Below are 19107 nucleotides of genomic sequence, written 5' to 3' on the forward strand. Positions count from 1 at the left end.
CCTTTCCAAACCAAATGAGACACTGTATTTTCCTGTGTTCTAAGAGAAGAGGAGAGAGTGGGGAGAGGCCTTAGGCAGCAGGACTGACCCACAGGGAAGTCAGGATAGAGTCTAAAAGGTGACAGGATCTTGAAGCCACATGACAGGGCAAACAAGTCAGGAATCCAGGAGAAGCGGGAGACTCTGGGCAGAGGAAGGCAGGGAGTATCCACAGCCAGTGGAGGGCAAGTGGATGGAGCTGTCAGAGAAGCTGGGTCCAGATGACAGAGGAAAGCGCTGACGTCTTGGTGTGCCCCTTTTTGTGGCATGGCCTTTTGAACAGTTGCTTACCACAGGACATAAAATTCTCCATTTTATAACTTATCCTTTAGTCCCCTTTTCTGCCTTCCTCGTCTGGCAGAAACCTTTTAAAGAGTTTTACTTAGACTTCATATATTGAAATTCTTGGCAAAAAAACTTCATACCTCAATAACATCCTTTTTTTTTTTTTTTTTTTTTGCAAATAAAACCCCAAAGCTCACCCACATGTAGACACACGTGTTAAAGCAGGATCGCATTAGGAAAGCAGGCAGAGTCGCTCAGTGACACCCTAAACTGTCTCCAAGTCTGTCATCTGCAAGAGTTTTGCGGTAGCCTTAGCCTGTCTGATTCAGCATATGGACTTGACTTTACCAGCATCATTCTTTTTTATATTTTAATATCCTGCAGCACATCTGGGAAAATCACATGAAGACTTTTCATAACGTTCAAGAAATGGGAGGATTTGTTTAACATTCTTTTGAAATAAAAGTTAGCAGAAAGCATTTCCTCCTTCCTTCAAAAGTATGTGGAGAGGAGGGGGTGGATGTGGGGGTGGGGTGAGGTGGGGGGGGCACTGCATGTCTGGATCCCACAGTGCCCCAGGGCAGTGAGCGTGAATCTTTCAGCACTTTGTGGTGCTGTGGACTGTGCACGTCAGCCTTTCCTAAATGCAGCAAAATACCCACGAGAATCAACTTTTGATGAGGAAAGGTTTATTTTGGCTGGCAATTTAGGGCGTTTCAGTCTATAATGACTTGGTGGTCCCAGTGGAAAACATCATTGTGGGAATACATGGCAAAAAAAATTTATATACATATATACATATATATATATATATATATATATATATATATATATATATATATAACTTTATGGAACCTAAGAAGCTGAGTGAGAGAGAGAGAGAGAGACAGAGACAGTATACACACACACACACACACACACACACACACACACACACAGAGGGAGAGATGGTGGGCTGGAGAGGTACCAGTGTCTCAGTAGTCCCTTCAAAGATACATTTCTGATGGTCTAATTTCCTTCCCCTAGGCCCCACTTCTAAAGACCTCAACAGTCCCATTGGCTGGACACCAGGCTTTGGGGCATATTCCAGACCCAGACTACAGTCTGGGACATCTAGAAGACTGAGACAGGTGACTGAAACTTCTGACAGACCAGCCATTTCCCTGCGCTTTGCCTCCGTGGGATACAATAGAATGAATAAAAATAGCTCAGCCTCACGGAGAGGCTAACTACATACGCCAAGTGCTTTCCACACATGACCTCATTCTATGCTGATAACTGGAGAGGAGACAGATTCTATTATTACCCTCCCCCACCCATGCCCCCAAAGGAACATAGCCGTGATTTTTCTGCACCATTAACACCGTCAGAACATTCAGTTCACCCAGAGAAGACAGCCTTCCCACCATATCTCTAGGGACATGTGGGGGCCTGTCCTGGTGCCATAGAATGTCCTACCTTTAGGGTGGGGCGAGTTCTTTATTTTTAATTTCCAGGGTGGAAATTCACTTGCAGATGGGTGTCAGAGGTTGGCTACAGCGCATACTTTTGATGTCTTGCCACCCTGAGGATTTAACTCAGCACCTTGGTGCTCTGCTGCTAAGCTCCACGAGTGGCCCTTGAGAATGCGTTCAGCTCACTCTTGCTCCTGCTGTGACCCAGGGCAACTTCAGGGAGGGGGTGGGGAGTGTGGGGGGAGGGGGGATGGGTTATTTTAGTTTACAGGTTACAGTCTATGGTTGAGAGAAGCCAGGGGAGGAACACGAAGCAGGAAGAAGCACGGAGAAGCACGGCTTACTGGATCTCTCTCAAGCTTTGCATTTTTTCTTATCCAGCCTACCACGGCCACGACTGTCCTAAGGATGCTGCCACTCATAGTCAGGTAGGGCTTCTATCAGAAGTCAAGACAATCTCCTTCTGAAATGCCCACAGGGCTCCCTGGTCTAGGCAATTCCTCAACAGAGGCTTTCCTCTCAGGTGACTCTAGGCTGTGCCGAGATGCTAACTAGGACAGCAACTTGTGCCGTGGACCCAACCTGCAGCTCCACATCAAGAGAAAGAGAAGCGAAACCCACATCATTTTTATCTGTTCTGCCAGGATTACCCAGTTTTGAAGGAAAAAGAGTTTGAATTTGAAACAAGTCCGCCTAACAAAACGAATTTCCTTATGTGTACTGAGGTGTATATGTAAGCACAGTTAAAGCGGTCTCAAGGCTGGTTTTTGTGTATATTTTGCCACAGCGAGGTAGTTGGGGAAGAGAGATGCTTCCCTCTCCACATACCACCAGTGGGTGTTCATATTATGCAGTTCCTTCTTGCTCAACAGTGAGTTCTTTCTGGTCATAAATACTCCCTCACATTCCTTTCTTTGAAGATGCCCTTCGGAGAGACTCCTTTTCCTGTGTATGCTGAGGAGACAGGCCGCTTAGGAGACTGGCCTGCAGCCCACGGTCTGCTTCCCTGGCCCACCCTCCTTTGTGCAGTCTGTGGGTGGAGTGAGCTGTTGCTCAGTGCGGCCAAGTGGAAATACAGATGCCTTCTCTTCTCCTAAAAGCTGTTTATTGTTCTCAGAGGAACCAGCCCTCAAAGAGAGCTGAGCCCCACCCACTCCTCCCAGGTCCTGACTGAAAAATGTTAACATCCTACACCACACACCACAGACACATCCTGAAGGACAATGTTGGGACCCTTCTGGTTGTTTTCCGTTTTTAACTTTTCCTGTGGAGCAGGTCTAGGGTAGGCCACCCTGTCAGCTGCCTGGCTGTGAGGGTGCCCAGCTCACACCTCCTCCTCCCCCGCAGTGATTTATTTAACCCTTTGGCTGGGCACACACTCCAAGTTTCTTACTTTGTTTTCTGACTCAGAAGAGTGCCAAGAATTTTAAGAAGGGGGATGTTTGCAGCACGGATGGAAACGAACCGGGCTGATGAACCAGCGGGAGTTTATCCTATGCTCCGGACCATTGGTTCACTAGATGTTTCACTGTGGCACACGCAGACTGGGAAGAGACACCGTGGCTTGTTAGTCTCCCTTTAACACTTGTCTTTCTTTTCTCTTTCTTTCATTTTTTTTTTGACAGCCAAGTCTTTTTTTATTGGGGGAATGGGTTTCTAGGGGGTAGGCCTGGGGCCCTCACTGCACGGCTTGTTCATTGGCACTGCCTCCAGAATCCTGTGGCTTCCTCACATCCGGAAGCTCCGGAGGGCTGGAGAAGGGCTCGATGCGCAGCACTTCGAAGGTGTCATCTGCTCCAAGGGCCAGGCCCACTGTGGCCGGGGCCTGTGGCCTTGCTGTCTGACTGGTGAAGCCAATTCGCCCAGAGTTTTTCCATCATCGAGGAGCTGGTTGTCCTTGTATAGCCGCTGCTCCTCTGGCGGCCGCGTGAGGATGCCCTCGACGATGCGCTTCAGTTCGAACACGGTGCTCGACTCCTTGGTGTCCGTAAAGATGGTGGTGTTGTGGCGCTGGATCATGAGAAACACGTCCATCCCGGCGGCTGCTTCTGTCATTGTTTTTTTTTTTTTTTTTTTTTTCAAGACAGTTTTTTTTTGTATCCCAGGCTGTCATGAAACTTGCTCTGTAGATCAGGCTGGCTGTGAGCTCAGAGATCTATCTACATCCCGAGTGCTGGGATTAAAGGAGTGTGCTACCATGACCTGGCTGTTGGTTTTTAATTGTTGAGACAGGATCTCGCTATACCTAGAACTTGAAATGTAAACCAGGCTGGCCTTGAACTCACAGTGCCCCACCTGCTTCTGCCTTCCCAGTGCTGGGACTAAAGGCAAGGGCCACATTATATAAATATAATGTGTGTGCGTGTGTGCATGTGCATGTGCGTGTGTGTGTCTGTCGCTCTAAATTGCTCTAAGTGGCTGAGAAAGACTGCCCTGGTATGCTTCCTGCTTGCCTCTTGGCATAGCCTTTGCCTCCTGAGTAAATCCCTTTCACCTCCTCCATTACCTCTGCCCACTTTACCTTCAACACACTTCCAGTTGCAGATACTGTTAGCTCTAGGTGGCTTCTACAGTCTGTCCCCTTTCCTCTGGGCTACTCAACTTTCAGATATCAGCTTGAGATTTTGCCTCCTGATTTCCGTCAGCCTTGCGCACATCGCCTGTATTAAACCACTTATTTAATAGTCTATCTTCCTCTAATATAAGTTCATAGTCACATGCCTCCACGGGACTTTGCACATTAGTAGAAGAAGGGGAGGGTGCAGAGAGATCAGGAGACCTGAACATATGGTGAATTACAATGCACACTGGTTGTTTTTTCAAGTTAACATTCCCCCGCCCCTTTTGGGTCTCAAGAGTTGGGATGTCTACGCAACTGGGAATGATTCAGTGTGGAAGTGATATTCAACTCTACCATAGCACCCGAAAGTATTTGCTGTAGCCTCTGAGGGACCTTGTTTGTGCAGTGTTTAGCCACTCCTCATTTGCAATCTTTTACTGAGGACAATTGTAACGCCGATAAAGCCTGCCACCTAGTGGGCATTCTGATTATGACATGATTTGGAAAAAGACCCACTTTAAAGCTATCACAGGAAGTCAAAGTACATTCCTCTGACCAGTTTTCAGTCTTAAACTTGAAACTAGATGTATTAATATAGTCTACCCTAGGATGTCTCAAGTATATCTCTCCTGAAACTGGCTTCCCCAGGCCAAGAGTGACATGGATCTAAGTTTATTCCACGGGACCTATCACAGATGTGCCAGCCAAAATCAGGGGACCAGCCCAAGTTTTTGGACTTATTCTGTGGCCCAGCAGCTCCAGCCATCTGTCTCTGGGAGTCACTTGCCTCTTGAGAGTGGTTACCAGATGCTGGAAGAGCAAGGAGAAAGGAAATGAATGGTCAGTGGGTACAAAGTTCCAGTAGGCTTGGGGATTTGGTCCTCCTGGTAATGCTGGTAGGGTGACTGGCGAATAATGCTTTTGGATATAAGAAGAGTTGATTGTGAATGTCCTCAGCACAAAGAAATGGAAATCGTATGAGGTAATAAATATGCTAAATAGTCTGATATGATTAATACACATCACGTACACATATAAAATCATTCCGCTGCACCTCCGCTAATATACGTCATCACTATGTGTCAAAGCAAGCAACAAGGCTTAGTGGCTAACAGCAATGGCTGTCTTTCCGAAGACCAAGGCTCAATTCTCAGTACCCACGTGGCTGCTCACTCCAGTTCCAGAGGGATTTGCTACCACCCTCTTCTGGCCTCTGTAGGCACACGGTATATATGAAGGCACCCGGTATATATGAAGGCACCCCCCACACACACACATCCCCAGTACATATCAAATAAAATAAATAAAAATAAAGAAGGCAAATTTTCAAAACAACAGAAGCCAAGGATGGTAGTCCATGCCTGTTATTCTCGGTACTTAGGACCCAGAGGCAGGAGGATTGCCACGAGTATGAAGACAGCTTGGGTTACAAAGGAAGGACCTGTCTCAACTTTCTCCCCAACAAGAACAAACAAGACAAAAAAGGGAGGGGGAACTTAAGCAAACACATTAAAGGTTTTTTTTTTTTTTTTTTTTTCTCAGCTTGGAAGTCCGGCGATGGGGCTCGTTAGAAGTTCTTGCGACACAGCCACAAGGATCAGAGTTTAGATCCGGGTGCCCATGTAACAAGCCAGGGATTCCACAAAACCTATAGCTGTAGTTATGAGTCGTTGAAAGCCTCTTTCTGGCTCTTGTGTGGACACATACAAGAACAAACAAGTAAATAAGTAAAGTCTTTAAAGCTTGTTCCCAGGTCACAGGTCATATCGATCATGGTACCTAACTAGACCGGCTCTCAGCTCCTGTTGACAGCATCGCTTGTCATCGCTCTGATAACCTGCATTTGCCAGGAGGCACTGTGCTGGGTGCCAGGGAACACCAGGGCAGAGGCCTTCTCCATCTCTGCTAAGAGACAAGACCTTTGATTGGATGTGGGCGTGAAAGACGCAAACATCCAAGGTGATTCCCTCCTCCTGGTGATGTAAGAGCAGGGAAGCGGGAAGCACGATAAAGGGAGGGTCAGGACCCCATGACTCCGATTCCTCCCAGAATTAGGTAATGACCTCAATAGCTGAAAGAGAAGGAGTCAGCTAAGGACAAACAAAACAAAACAAAAACAGAAACAAAGTTGAGCTTTGGTGGTGAAGCCTATAATCTCAGCACTGGGGCGTTGAGGCAAGAGAATCATGCGTTCAAGGTCAGCCTGTCTACATATCAAGATCCCATCTAGGAAAAATAGGAAGAAAATAGAAAAAGAGAGAGAGAAAACATGAACTCGCTAGCGATTCGTATTCACCATGGTCAGGCCAAAGGAGGTGAGTTGACTGTCTTTCCTTCCGTCTTTTTGCTACACACATAGCACGCACATACAGTGCATTCACATAGTGCACACATATAGTACACACGTAGTGCATACACATAGTGGACACATACAGTGCATCCATATAGCACACACATACAGTGCATTCACATAGTGCACACATATAGTACACTAGTGCATACACATAGTGCACACATATAGTACACTAGTGCATACACATAGTGCACACATATAGTACACTAGTGCATACACATAGTGCACACATATAGCACACACATGCAGTGCATACACATAGTGCACACATATAGTACACACGTAGTGCATACACATAGTGCACACATATAGTGTACACATATAGCACACACATGCAGTGCATACACATAGTGCACACAATACAGTGCATCCATATAGCACACAATGCAGTGCACACATACAGTGCATCCATATAGCACACACATGCAGTGCACACATACAGTGCACCCATATAACACACACCTGCAGTGCATACACATAGTACACACATATAGTGCACACATATAGCTCACATATATGGTGCACACATATAGCACACACATGCAGTGTACACATACAGTGCATACATATAGCACACACATGCAGTGCATACACATAGTGCACACACGGCTCTAAGTATCTTTCAATGTTGAGTGAGAGGGCGCGTGACTGTGACCTGAATTCTGAGACTCTGGGGACACCAAAGGTATTTCCTGATTCCTGGCATGAGGCAGACACTGTCGCAGGGGCTAGGAATCTGACCAGCAACCAGTGGTGGCATTTGCCATGCAGGGGCTCTTTCTTTAGGAGAGGAGATGGATACAAACATCGGGCTACAGAAGAATTAGTCAATTAAATGACCTCACCTACACTGCAAGAAAGAGGAGCAGATGTGCTTGGATCTCCTATGTCAGCAGATTGGCTTTGCCGGCTTCTCTTGCTCATGTTAGTCTTTGTCATAATTGCAGGAAATGAACACCACAGAGAAATCCACACGTGGGCTAATGAACAGTTTTCAAAGCAGGAAACACAAATGGCTGGGAATTATTTTTTTCAATGTGCTCAATAGCCCCGGCTATCAGGGAAATGCAAATTAAAACGACTTCGAGATACTGCCTCATGCCAGTTTAAATGGTTCTGACAGGAAGTCTGACAAATGTTGGTGAGGATGTGGGGGAAAGAACTCTTATTCACTGTTGGTGGGAGTGCAAATTAATGCAGCCATTATAGAATTCACTACATATGTAGCTGATATGCAGCTTGGTCTTCATTTGGGTCCCGAACAACTGGAGCGGGGGCTGTCCCAATAGCTGTTGCCTGCGATGCGTTCTAGCTGGGCTGCCTTGTCTGGCCTCGTGGGAGAGGAAGCCCTTGGCCTCCCAGAGACTTGAAGTGCCAGGGTTGGGGGATACACAAGAGGGGGCCCATCCACTCAGAGAAAGAGGAGATGGGGGATGCGAGAAGGATTGTGGGAGGGGGTGACTGGGAAGGAAGCAGTGAGTGGGATGAAAAGTGAATAAGTAAAATTAATTAAAAATAAATAAACCAATCTAGTTGTCCATCCATAGATGAATGGATAATGAAAATGTGGTACATGTACGAGATAGAATATTATTTAACTTTAAAGAAAAAGAAAGTCATGGAATTTGCAGTTAGGTGGACAAACTTATAATGTAGACTATTAAATGAAGTCATGTAAACATGAAAAGAAAACAAAACCTTGCATGGTCTCCCTCATCTGTGATCCTAGCCTATAAGGTGTACATGCATATGTGGAAACAGCTCTCTGTGTGGGTATAGAATAATATCTAGAAAGAAGCCCAAAAAGGGATCATATGAACTGATTCGGAAGGTCAGAGTGCAGGCAAAAGGGCACATGAACCATGACAGGGGATATAAAGGTAATTGTTTCTCTAGTTTCTGCTCTCACAGTTCTTCTTTCTGTGGTGAATGTATGCCTAAGAATGTGATTGATGGTGACTGTGTAAAGCCCAGAATGAATGGCTTCAGAATGGCTGTCCCAACTGTACAGAAGTTCACAGAGGTATGGCTGTCCTAACCACAGAGAAGTTCACTAATGTATGTCAAGTGTGGGACTGAGCAAGTGTTTGAATGGCTACCTCCGTCTAGCTGTGTGATGTTCTGATTTGTGAGTTCATTACAATACCGTGGCTTTTCTTAAAAGCTCCCACCTCCCTGGGTTAGACCTTACACCGGTGACACCTGTTTGTAACACTGTCTCCACCTTCATGTCCTGGATGAGGAAGCGGGGTCTCAGGAAGTCACTAACCAAAGATCACTTTCCTGGTTTCTGGTTAAGGCAGGTCTCAGTCCCAGCTGTGCCCCACCCGCTGTTCCTTTCCACAACTCTTTCCACCGCTGCTCTCAGGGCAGAAAAGATACAGGATAAACCCTACACTTATGACCTGAACACATCTCTCACTGGAAACAAATAAACACTCTTAGTAACTTGTGCAGTGTGTGACACTACACTGAGAGTTAAGCCTGTCAAACTGCCACAGACTGGAGTCAGGTAAGAAACGATGCTACACTTCATCCACACAACACTCTTTTGCTATTGAAATAACAGATTGGTAGACTGTGAAATCATAAATGTAAAACTATTGCTGGCTAAAACTCACTGTGACAATATATTGAAATGTTGACTTTAAAACTAACTTTCTCAAATGCCAGACTCATTATAGAGAAAGTTCTCATAGACCACACTTTGTCCTATGAAAAACAAGCAAAATCAAGCAATATTCATGCAAAAGCCTTTTGAAAAACCGGTGGGCAGCAAACCTCCAGTACTAAATAAATACAGACTAAGTTATATCTGGGTGGGTATTTTTTTTTCCTGTTGACATTACGTTTTATCCTGTCAGAAATGGTGTGCCTCAATGGGTATACGCCCCATACTGTGATGGTTCGCATATGCTTGGCCCGGGGAGTGGCACTATTAGAAGGTGTGGCTTTGTTGGAGTAGGTGTGTCACTGTGGGCCTGGAAGTGAGTATCCTGCTAGCAGCCTTCAGATGGAGATGTAGAACTCAGCTCCTCCTGCACCATGCCTGCCTGGATGCTGCCATGTTCCTGCCTTGATGATAATGGACTGAACCTCAGAACCTGTAAGCTGGCCCTGATTAAATGTTATCATTTACAAGACTTGCCTTGGTCATGGTGTCTGTTCACGGCAGTAAAACCCTAAGACACATATCAACTTGCTTCATATGTAATGAGTGACTTGTGACACTCGCAGCAACTGGGAAGAATGTCGTTTCCACGTGGGTTCTGTTTTACATATTCAGGACTCTGCATGTTAGACCCCTGTCTTCTTCATAATTCCCCAAATTTACAGTGACAAGGGACAGTCTTCTATTCAGTGGAAAGAAACAAAATGGTCAAAAGATTAAATGTGGACAGACGTGTTAACACAGGAACTTTGTTTCAGAAAGTTCCTGATATTAGTTAAAAGCTCCTGGCTCCACAGGAAGCACACCTGAGGGACCCCTAGCCCCATAGTTGTAGAAGGCTGGAGAGAACCCCGTCCACAGGAGGGAGAGCATGGGCTGAGTTTTCTTTTTTTTTTTTTTTTTTTTTTTTTGGTTCTTTTTTTTTTTGAGCTGGGGACCAACCCAGGGCCTTGCGCTTCCTAGGTAAGCGCTCTACCGCTGAGCTAAATCCCCAGCCCCTGGGCTGAGTTTTCTACTCTCCACAGGTGCCAGGTACCAAGGAAGACGGCAAGAGTCCGTTTCTTAAAACTTGTGTCAAATAAACCACAGTGTTTTATGGTTGTTTGTTACAGAGTTCTGTCTGGATGTTTCTACATTTTTCATGTTTCATAGGCCCTGGGTGGGGGTCACATGTGTGCTTTTGATTGAAGAAGGTCCCAACTGTTCATGAAACAAATGCTATTTAACAGTGAAAAGTCACCCACGACCTGATTCTGGATGTTCCTCTTTGACTCCGTCTCAGGCTCATTTACTGTTGAGTCTTCAAAGCTCTGTGTCTACAGGGCAGAAAGGCAGGTTTACTGGGATGACAGGCATCATGAAACAGATAATGTAATATGCCACCTTTCAGCCAAGTCTCGGTGAGAATTGAGCATGGACCAATATGCAGAGAGGTGCAAAGAGGAAGCCGGAGGAACCATCGGAGTGCACCCCCAGCAAGGCCTGCCAAAGCTTTCCCAGAGAACATGCCTAACTAGACTTAAGTGAGTGGGTATCCAGGGACCAGGAGGGCTCCAGGCAATGAAAGGAGAAAGCTCTAAGTCCCAAGAGGCTCGCACTTCTGGGAGCATCTCTTAGAACCACAGCCTGTGAAGAAGAGATGTTACAGTAGGCATCAGAGGCTTCTGCATTGGTGCGGGATCAGGGGCTCATCCATGCTGGGATAAGGTTGACCTCTGTCCACAGACGAAATCTCCTGAAGGTCAAGCAAGGGGAGACACAGCTCTGCCCTCTTCAACATTACTAGAAGGAAACCCAAGGAGGCCCAGCTAGGATCTGGCTGCTGTAGATTGTAGCTCTTAAGACAGCTTACTTGACTTAACATGATGATTGACTGGGTTAGGGGTGGGGCAGAGAGGGGGGGGGGAGAGAGAGAGAGAGAGAGAGAGAGAGAGAGAGAGAGGAAGAAGGGGAAGTTGATCTCCAATTTTCTGTTTGAGTGCTGTTGGTAAATTTCTGTAAAAGTGGAGTTTCTGTGGAAAAATTAATCTGCTGGTGGGTGTGCAGAGTTTACAGTGACCGCCTCCCACGTCCCTTTGTCACCCCAAAGATGTAGCACCCTATACTTCCCCACTGAAACATAGAAAATAAGACTTGACAGAAGGTATTAGTCAGGGTTCTCTAGAGGAAGAGATCTTAACTATATTAAATATATGTGTAATACATGTACATATATTATACGAGATTATATGAAATATAGTATATGATTATATGAGATAATATATTATAAGTATATACCCATAATGAGATTATTAGAATGGTTAACAGACAGTGGTCTAGCTAGTCCAACAGTGACCTTCTACCAATCCAAGAACCTGGTAGTTGTTCAACTTTGGAGGCTGATGTCTCGCTGGTCTTCAGTCTACACTGGAATCCCAATGACATAGGCTCTAATGCCAGCAAAGGAATAGGCTTGCCGGTGAGAGCAAGAGCAAGCAGGCAAAGAGTTAAAGCTTCTTTCTTCCACGGCCTTTGTTTAGGCTGCTAGCAGAGGGGGTGGCCCAGATTAAAGAGGATCGCCCCACCTCAAAAGATCTAGGTAAAAAGTGTATCTTTCCCCCACAAAAGATCCAGGTTAAAAACGTGTCTTTCCACTTCAAATGATTTAAGGAAAATAAAAAGCCTAGTAGCTTTGGCTTTAGTTAATTCTAGATATAGTTGAAAATCAAGAATAGCCATAAAAGTCCACCCTTTGTCAACCTGACATGCAATCAACATTGACTTACATCATACTTCATCTCTAAATAAAATAATAACCAGGTCATAATGATACCTAACATGATATAACTATTGTATGTACAAAGCAAGTGCATTGTATCTTTAACGCAATCATAATTATGCCTAATTATAGATTAGAATGGGCAAACACATTATAGATTTTAGAATGGGTGTCAGTGTCCCTTGAGGGATATTCTCTTAGTATCTGAAACTTATGTATGATAACCATTGGGGTTCTCTCAAGTGATATTAAATTACATGATAAAGAAATGGAGGAAAGAAAGCACAAATGCCTGCATAAATGCATTCTTAACAAAACATGACAAAAACATTCCTGTCAATTATAATCCTTGTTTCTGCATCTGGTCATGGGGCCTAAGCTGGTATTTATAGCTACCTTCCTCTACTATCCATTCTGTATTTCCTCTATCCTCAGCAAGAACTTCGGCAGGTCTTGGATCTGTTCTTCGAGGTGTGACTCATATCTCCATTCCTAAAGTGTCTGTGCCCTTTGTCATCCTGCCTGGGCTAGGTTATCATAGTTCCTCATTGACTTTAATCCCTGGACATGGTAGCACCAAGAGTTTAATATGTCTACTACACTCCAGACATATTAAACTTTCTTATCTCCACTGTGGAGAAGCAATTAAATTTCCCCTTGGTAATCTAGATCAATCACCCCTCCTAACACCGCTATTTTTTCTCTTCTTAGCTTGTTGGTTTCAGGATATCAGAAGCCCCACGTGCCCAAGGGGGGTCAGATTTCAATTCAACAGCATGATTGTTGTGGTCCTGGGACAGAGTGCTCCCTTCTCTGTTACAAACCTTCTAGACCAGCAGAACTTAAAAGTAGGAACAGGAAGCAAGAAATTTCCTAGTGGGTCACTAGAAGTGATAGTATGCGAAACTATTTCCTTTTCTACCCCTTGATCCCTGGACTTGTGGATCCTGGCCATGGGAGAAACATATATTGTAACACATACTGGATGCTGATTCAAAGCATACACCACCTTCTGGAGAATCCTGCCCCAGACCTTCAGGTTGCTGTAACTGTGTCTTCAAAAGACCATTCCACCTTTCTATCTGGATAGCCATTTCAGGTTAATGGGGAACATGGTGAGACCTTTGTAAAAACATCTGTATGGGGCTGGAGAGATGGCTCAGAGGTTAAGAGCACTGACTGCTCTTCCAGAGGTCCTGACTTCAATTCCTAGCAACCTCATGGTGGCTCACAACCATCTATAATGGATCTGCTGCCCTCTTCTGGTGTGTCTGAAGACAGCTACAGTATACTAATACAAATAAAACAAATAAATCTTTAAAAAAAGTTGTACACACACATTCTTAACAAAATATGACAGAAACACGCATGTCAGTTACAACCCTCATTCTTGCAACTGGTTATGTGTGGCCCTGGCTGGTACTTATGGCTCCATGATCGTGGGCCCACTGTCACACTTCTCTGGCTATGAAGTGAGTTCCTAGGTCATCAGTGATAGCATGTGGCGTGCCATTGTGATGAATAAGGCATTCTGTAAGTCTATCCTGGTAGTTTTGGCAGAAGCATTATGTACAAGAAAAGCAAATCCATAACCAGAGCAAGTATCTACCCTGGAAAGGACAAAGTATTGTCCTTCCCATGGAGAAAGTGGTCTAGGGTAGTAACCCGAAACCAGGTCTCTGGTTGGCCACTCTAGGAAATGGTGCCATATCTGGGGCTGTTCAGTGTTGGTATCTGCTGTTGGCAGATCTGGCACCTAGCAGTAGCTGTAGCCATGTCAGCCTTGGTGAGTGGAAGTCCATTTATTTGAGTCTGTGCATGACCTCCATCTCTGTCAGCATGGCCACTTTGTTCATGGGCCCATTTGACAATGACAGGGATGGCTGGGAAAAGAAGCTGACCGTCCACAGAATGGCTCATCCAATATACTCGGCTAACAATATTTTCCTCTGCAGAAGCGACCTTTTGATGAGCATTTACCTGGGACAAGAAGTATCTTCACATCCTTTTCCATTTGGAGAGATCCAGCCACATACTTCTTCCCCAAATGTCTTTCTCATCAATTTTCCAATCATGTTCTTTCCAAGCCCCTGACCATCTAGCCAATCATTGGCTACGGCCCACTAGTGAATAATCACACATCTGGCCACTTCTCCTCCACACATGTATGACCATGTGAACTGCTAGCAGTTCTGTCCACAGTAAAGACTTTCCTTCACTAGTGTCTCTCAGGGTTGTTCCAGAAAGAGGCTGTAATACTGTAGCTGTCCACTTCTGGCTTGTTCCTGCATGACGTGCAGAAAAATAGTTTCCAGTCTTCTCTTCTTCAGCTAAGCAATCATAGGGAACACACTGTAGGCTATAGGCGCTTGCTTTCTACCATAGGCATCTGGGTAACTTCATCATGCAACTTGCTGTGCCTTCAGGACGCACTCAGGACCAATCACATATATGCTATGACAATAGATTGCCGCTATGCACATTACTTTATGGCTTACAGGGTCAGGTAACACCCAGCTCATGACGGGCAGTTCAGGTTGCATGGTAACTTGGTGGCCCATTGTCACATGCTCAGTTTCCTCTCTCAAAGGGAGAAGGATTGTCCGCAGATGAGGGTAGAGCCTTGCTCCAGAATCCCAAAGCGATTTACCTATAGACACCTGCAATGGGCTCCAGACAGCATCTCTATCTGCCGCTGCCACCTCAGGTCAGCTGGAGCACATGGTCCAATAGTAGAGCACTTTACACAGCAGCCTAGACTTGAACAGTTTTCTCCTGTACCAGGCCCCAGTCAAACCGAAGTCATTTGGTACATGGGCCAATCTAACACATCCAAAGGAGGAATGTGCTAGCTCTAGAATCCAAATAGTCCCACTAAACATGTGGGAGGAACCACGTAAAATAACTCATCCTTTACCTTAAAAGGATTATCTCTGCATGACTCACACCTTTGAACTCCCAAGGATTTCACCGAGGGAGAAGGCCCTTGAATTTTGGTTGGATTTACTTCTCATCCTCTGATACATGCATGTGTGACCAACAAGTCAAAAGTACTTGCTGTCCCTGCTTACATGGTTCAATCAGCATAATGTCATCAACGTGGTCTACCAACGTGATATTTTGTAGAAGAGACAGATGATCACAATCCCTTCTAACTAAGTTATGACACTGGGCAGGGGAGTTAATATATCTTTGAGGTAAAACTGGAAAGGTATATATATTGCTGGCCTTGGCATCTAAAAGCAAATTGCCTCTGGTGGTCCTTATGGACAAGGACTGAGAAAAACACATTTGCTAGATTGATAGCTGTATACTGTGTACTAGGAGATGTGCTAATCTGATCAATAAAGATATCGCATCTCATACAGTAGCTGCAGTTGGAGTTGCTACTTGCCTGATTTGGCAATAGCCAGCTCTCATTCTCCACGATCCATCTGTCTCCTGCAGTGGCCAGACAGGAGAGTTAAAGAGAGAGGTGGTGGGAACCTCTGCGTCTTTCAGGTCCTTGATGGTGGCACTGAGTTCTGCAGTTCCTCCAGGGATGTGATATTGCTTTTGATTCCTTAGTTTTCTTGGCAGAGACAACTCTAAAGGCTTCTGTTTAGACTTTCTAACCATAACATCCCCAACTCAGGGTCATTAACTACAACTCAGGGAATCAATGGGATAATTCTGCCAACTTCTAAGCTTATAGATCTCAAAGATACATCCTCAGACAGGGGAAAGAACCCCAGGATGATTTTGGGGACCCATTGGACCCACGATGAATCAGACTTCAGCCAAAACTCAATCACTTGACTTTCACAAGCCCCTACACTTTAACAGGAAGGCCACGATGTTTCTTGAGTTCTCCCAGAATCAGCGTCAATTCAGAACCACAATCCAATAGACTCTGGAGAGTCTGATTGTTTCTTTTATCCCAGTGTAAATTACCCTTACAAAAAGGCCATAGGTCCCTCTGGGGAAGAACTGGAGAAAGGCTAACAGTAAAACTCTTAGGTATTTTACCAAGGGGAACCTAGACATCTCTTCACTCAAGGTATCCTGAGTCTGCAAACTGGCGCAAGTGTCAAAGTTGGTTCCTTGGCTGAGATTCCCTTTTGCCACCATTCTGTGCAGCCTTTCATTTGAGAATTTTCCCATTTATACAGGCCAAAGAAAAATGCAGTAGGATTCTTATCTACTCCATGCCTGGAAACACCATGATTGATTAGCTGATACCAAAGGTCTTTATGAGTCATGTACCATAAAATTCACTTTGCCTGTGCTGGACACCATGGGTTAGACCACTATCAATATGACTTTGCCTGTGCTGCTCATTAGGATAGCAACAATCGCCTTGCCTTTGGAGGAGACCCATTGCTACCATCTGCTACTCTGGAGTCCAACTAAACCCACTGCATTTCAATCATAAGGTACGGCACAAGGGGAAAGTTGACAACGAAGTTCTTCAAATGTGTTTGCGTTCTCTCACCATTTTCTGTCTTCCAGGGTTAATGCAGGGTATATCTCCTGGGTCTTCCCTTTGTGGAGGATTAGGTTGTACACAGCATAGTCACTCTAGCACTGCAATTTTTCTGAGCCTTAAAATTCCTTCATCAATCCTAAGTCAAGGGATGTCGGGCATCTCCAACCCCTTTTCAATAGGCCATATTTTGACAACTGCTTCTGCCAACCATTCAACAGACATTTAAACCGTTCAAACAATTCAAACAAACCATTGACACTGTCTTTAACCCTGTGAGATTATTATATTAAGTATAATGTATTAAACCTAGAATCTTCAGTCAGTGAGCCTATATTAATAAACTCAGCCTGATCCCATTTTATGTTCCTTCCACTATTATCTCATACCCTTAAAAATCCATTCCCACACATATTCCCCAGACTTCTGCTTGAATGTATTAGCAAACTCATTAAGCGCATTTCCTCATGGACTACACTTTCTGCCTCCCCTCTAGAGGCCTGCTTTGCCTTGCACTACATTTTTTAAAAAAAAAAAAAAAAAAAAAAAAAAACATTTGGTCTCCTATTCATTTTTTGTTGTGTGGTTTCCTATAAAACCCTTTCCTCCAAGGAACGTTGTGGGATGGGTGTCAATTTTTTAACTGTGGAAAGATTTACACTAGTCTCTGCTAAAAATCACAAAGCAACCACTTCTCTTCATGCATTCTTTGGTTTTAAGACAATATGCTAAAAGAAACGTATTTCAGCCTCAAAGATATTACTCAAAATCAGCAAAAGTATGAACTAAAATTTCCCCTTATGAAACCAGAACATAGAGAGAGATTTTGAACACTCCGACATAAATGGGATGTTCCCTTTAAGTTCCTCCCCTCCAAGCTTAGGGAACATGGAGTACAAGGAGGTGGACAGAATGAGAGAGCCAGGGGACAATGGGGGAGACCAGAGAACAAGTCCCTCAGAATCAAGATGAGCACAGCTCATATGAACTCAAAGAGACGGGATCGGTGAGCACAGAGGCTGCCCCTGGTTCTCCACACATATATAATGGCTTCCAGTTTAGTGCTTTTATGGGATTGCTGAGTGTGCAAATGAGTGGGTCTCTGACTCCTGTGCTTTCTCTTGGGCTCTTTTTCCTCCATTGATTTGTCTTGTCTGACTCTGAAGTGATTTTTTTTTTGTTTCACCTTATTATAGTTTATTATTACCTCTTAGAAGCTTGTTATTTTCTAATGAGAAACAAAAAGAGTGGATTCAGATAGGAAGGGAACTGGAGGAGTAGAGGAAGGGAAACAGTAATCTGGTTACATTATGTGAGAAAATAAAACTGTTTTTAAATAAAAGGTGAACATTTCTTTAAAAAGTAAAAGAAAACCAGAACATTATTCTTTTGTTGAGACCCCATCTCCCAATGGAGGTCCCCGGGAGGGTGACACTGAAGACACTTATTCTATTTTATAGTCATGTGGAATGTGATGGCGGATGTCAGAGGTCAGACATCAGCTGATGGAAGAGAAACTAAGCCCTTGGCCCGGTACAGTGAACAGGAAGCCAGTGATGCTTACGTGAGGCGGAAGTCCTTGAAGGTGTCCAGGTAGGCGGGATAGCTCCACTCCACTTTGCTTCCCTTACATCGGAGCTCTACAGTTTGCCCCGCCATGAGGCTCACTGTGGCTGCAGGCTTTTGGAAGCGACCGTTGTCCATCGCTTGCATCATGATGGACTGGCTCTTTGGGGTCGAGTCTGCTGTGTCCCTGTCCTTTATCTTAGGAATCTTGGGTTTGGCCTTTTTGTTGGTTGGTTTGATCCTGTTTTCTCCTTGCTCCTTTGGGCGCTTGTTCTTAGGAGGATGTTGTCCAGCAACTGCAAAGATGTGAGAGTGGAACACTGAGTAACAGTGGAAGAGTGTAAGAAACCCACAGCAAAGTGATACGTTTTGGTTTCAAGGATATTATTCAAAATCAGCAAAATATAAATTAAAATTATATAAAAGCAGATCATTTTTTCTTTTGTTCATATTCCACCTCACAGAAGTGATCACCTAGGAGGGCTGCATTGAAGACACCCAGAATCTGTTTTGGGTCTCGCTAATGACTTTTCCTGGTGCTCACTCTAAGGTGACTCTTTAAATGCACAGATGCTAATCTCTAATGCACAAGTAGCATTAGAAATATATTCAGGTGACTTAAAAACCTCTCTCAAAATGGAAATGTAGGGTGGGCTCTATATATTTATTGGGGATGTAGAATATAACATTTATAGGGGTGGGGATATAGCACACGTGGTGCAGTGCTTGTCTAGTATGCAACCGAGCCTTTGTTTCAATCCCTAGCACTGTATAAGACAGGACATTGTGGTACATGGCTGTAAACCGAACACTCAGGATGTAGAGGCAGGAGAATCAGAAATTCAAAGTTCTCTTCAGCTATACAGCGAACTTAAGGTTGACTTGGGCTACATGCCACCCTGTCTTTAAAAAAGACATGTCAAACGCATGACAGATGAAAGCTTCACAAGCAAGCT

General features: G+C 44.6%; 1 protein-coding gene and 1 pseudogene across 1 annotated transcript in view; both read right to left on the reverse strand.

Moving 5' to 3' along the window:
• The window catches only part of Pdgfrl (platelet derived growth factor receptor like), a 43607-nt gene that overhangs the window by 23280 nt on the left and 1220 nt on the right, over positions 1 to 19107 (reverse strand). The window contains exon 2 of the mRNA XM_032918554.1: positions 18150 to 18447. Within this exon, the coding sequence (XP_032774445.1) occupies positions 18150 to 18447 (298 nt within the window). The remainder of the gene's footprint in view (positions 1 to 18149; positions 18448 to 19107) is intronic.
• LOC116915052 lies at positions 3457 to 3812 on the reverse strand (annotated as a pseudogene).

The sequence above is a fragment of the Rattus rattus genome, chromosome 13, assembly GCF_011064425.1.
Source record: "Rattus rattus isolate New Zealand chromosome 13, Rrattus_CSIRO_v1, whole genome shotgun sequence".
NCBI lineage: Eukaryota > Metazoa > Chordata > Mammalia > Rodentia > Muridae > Rattus > Rattus rattus.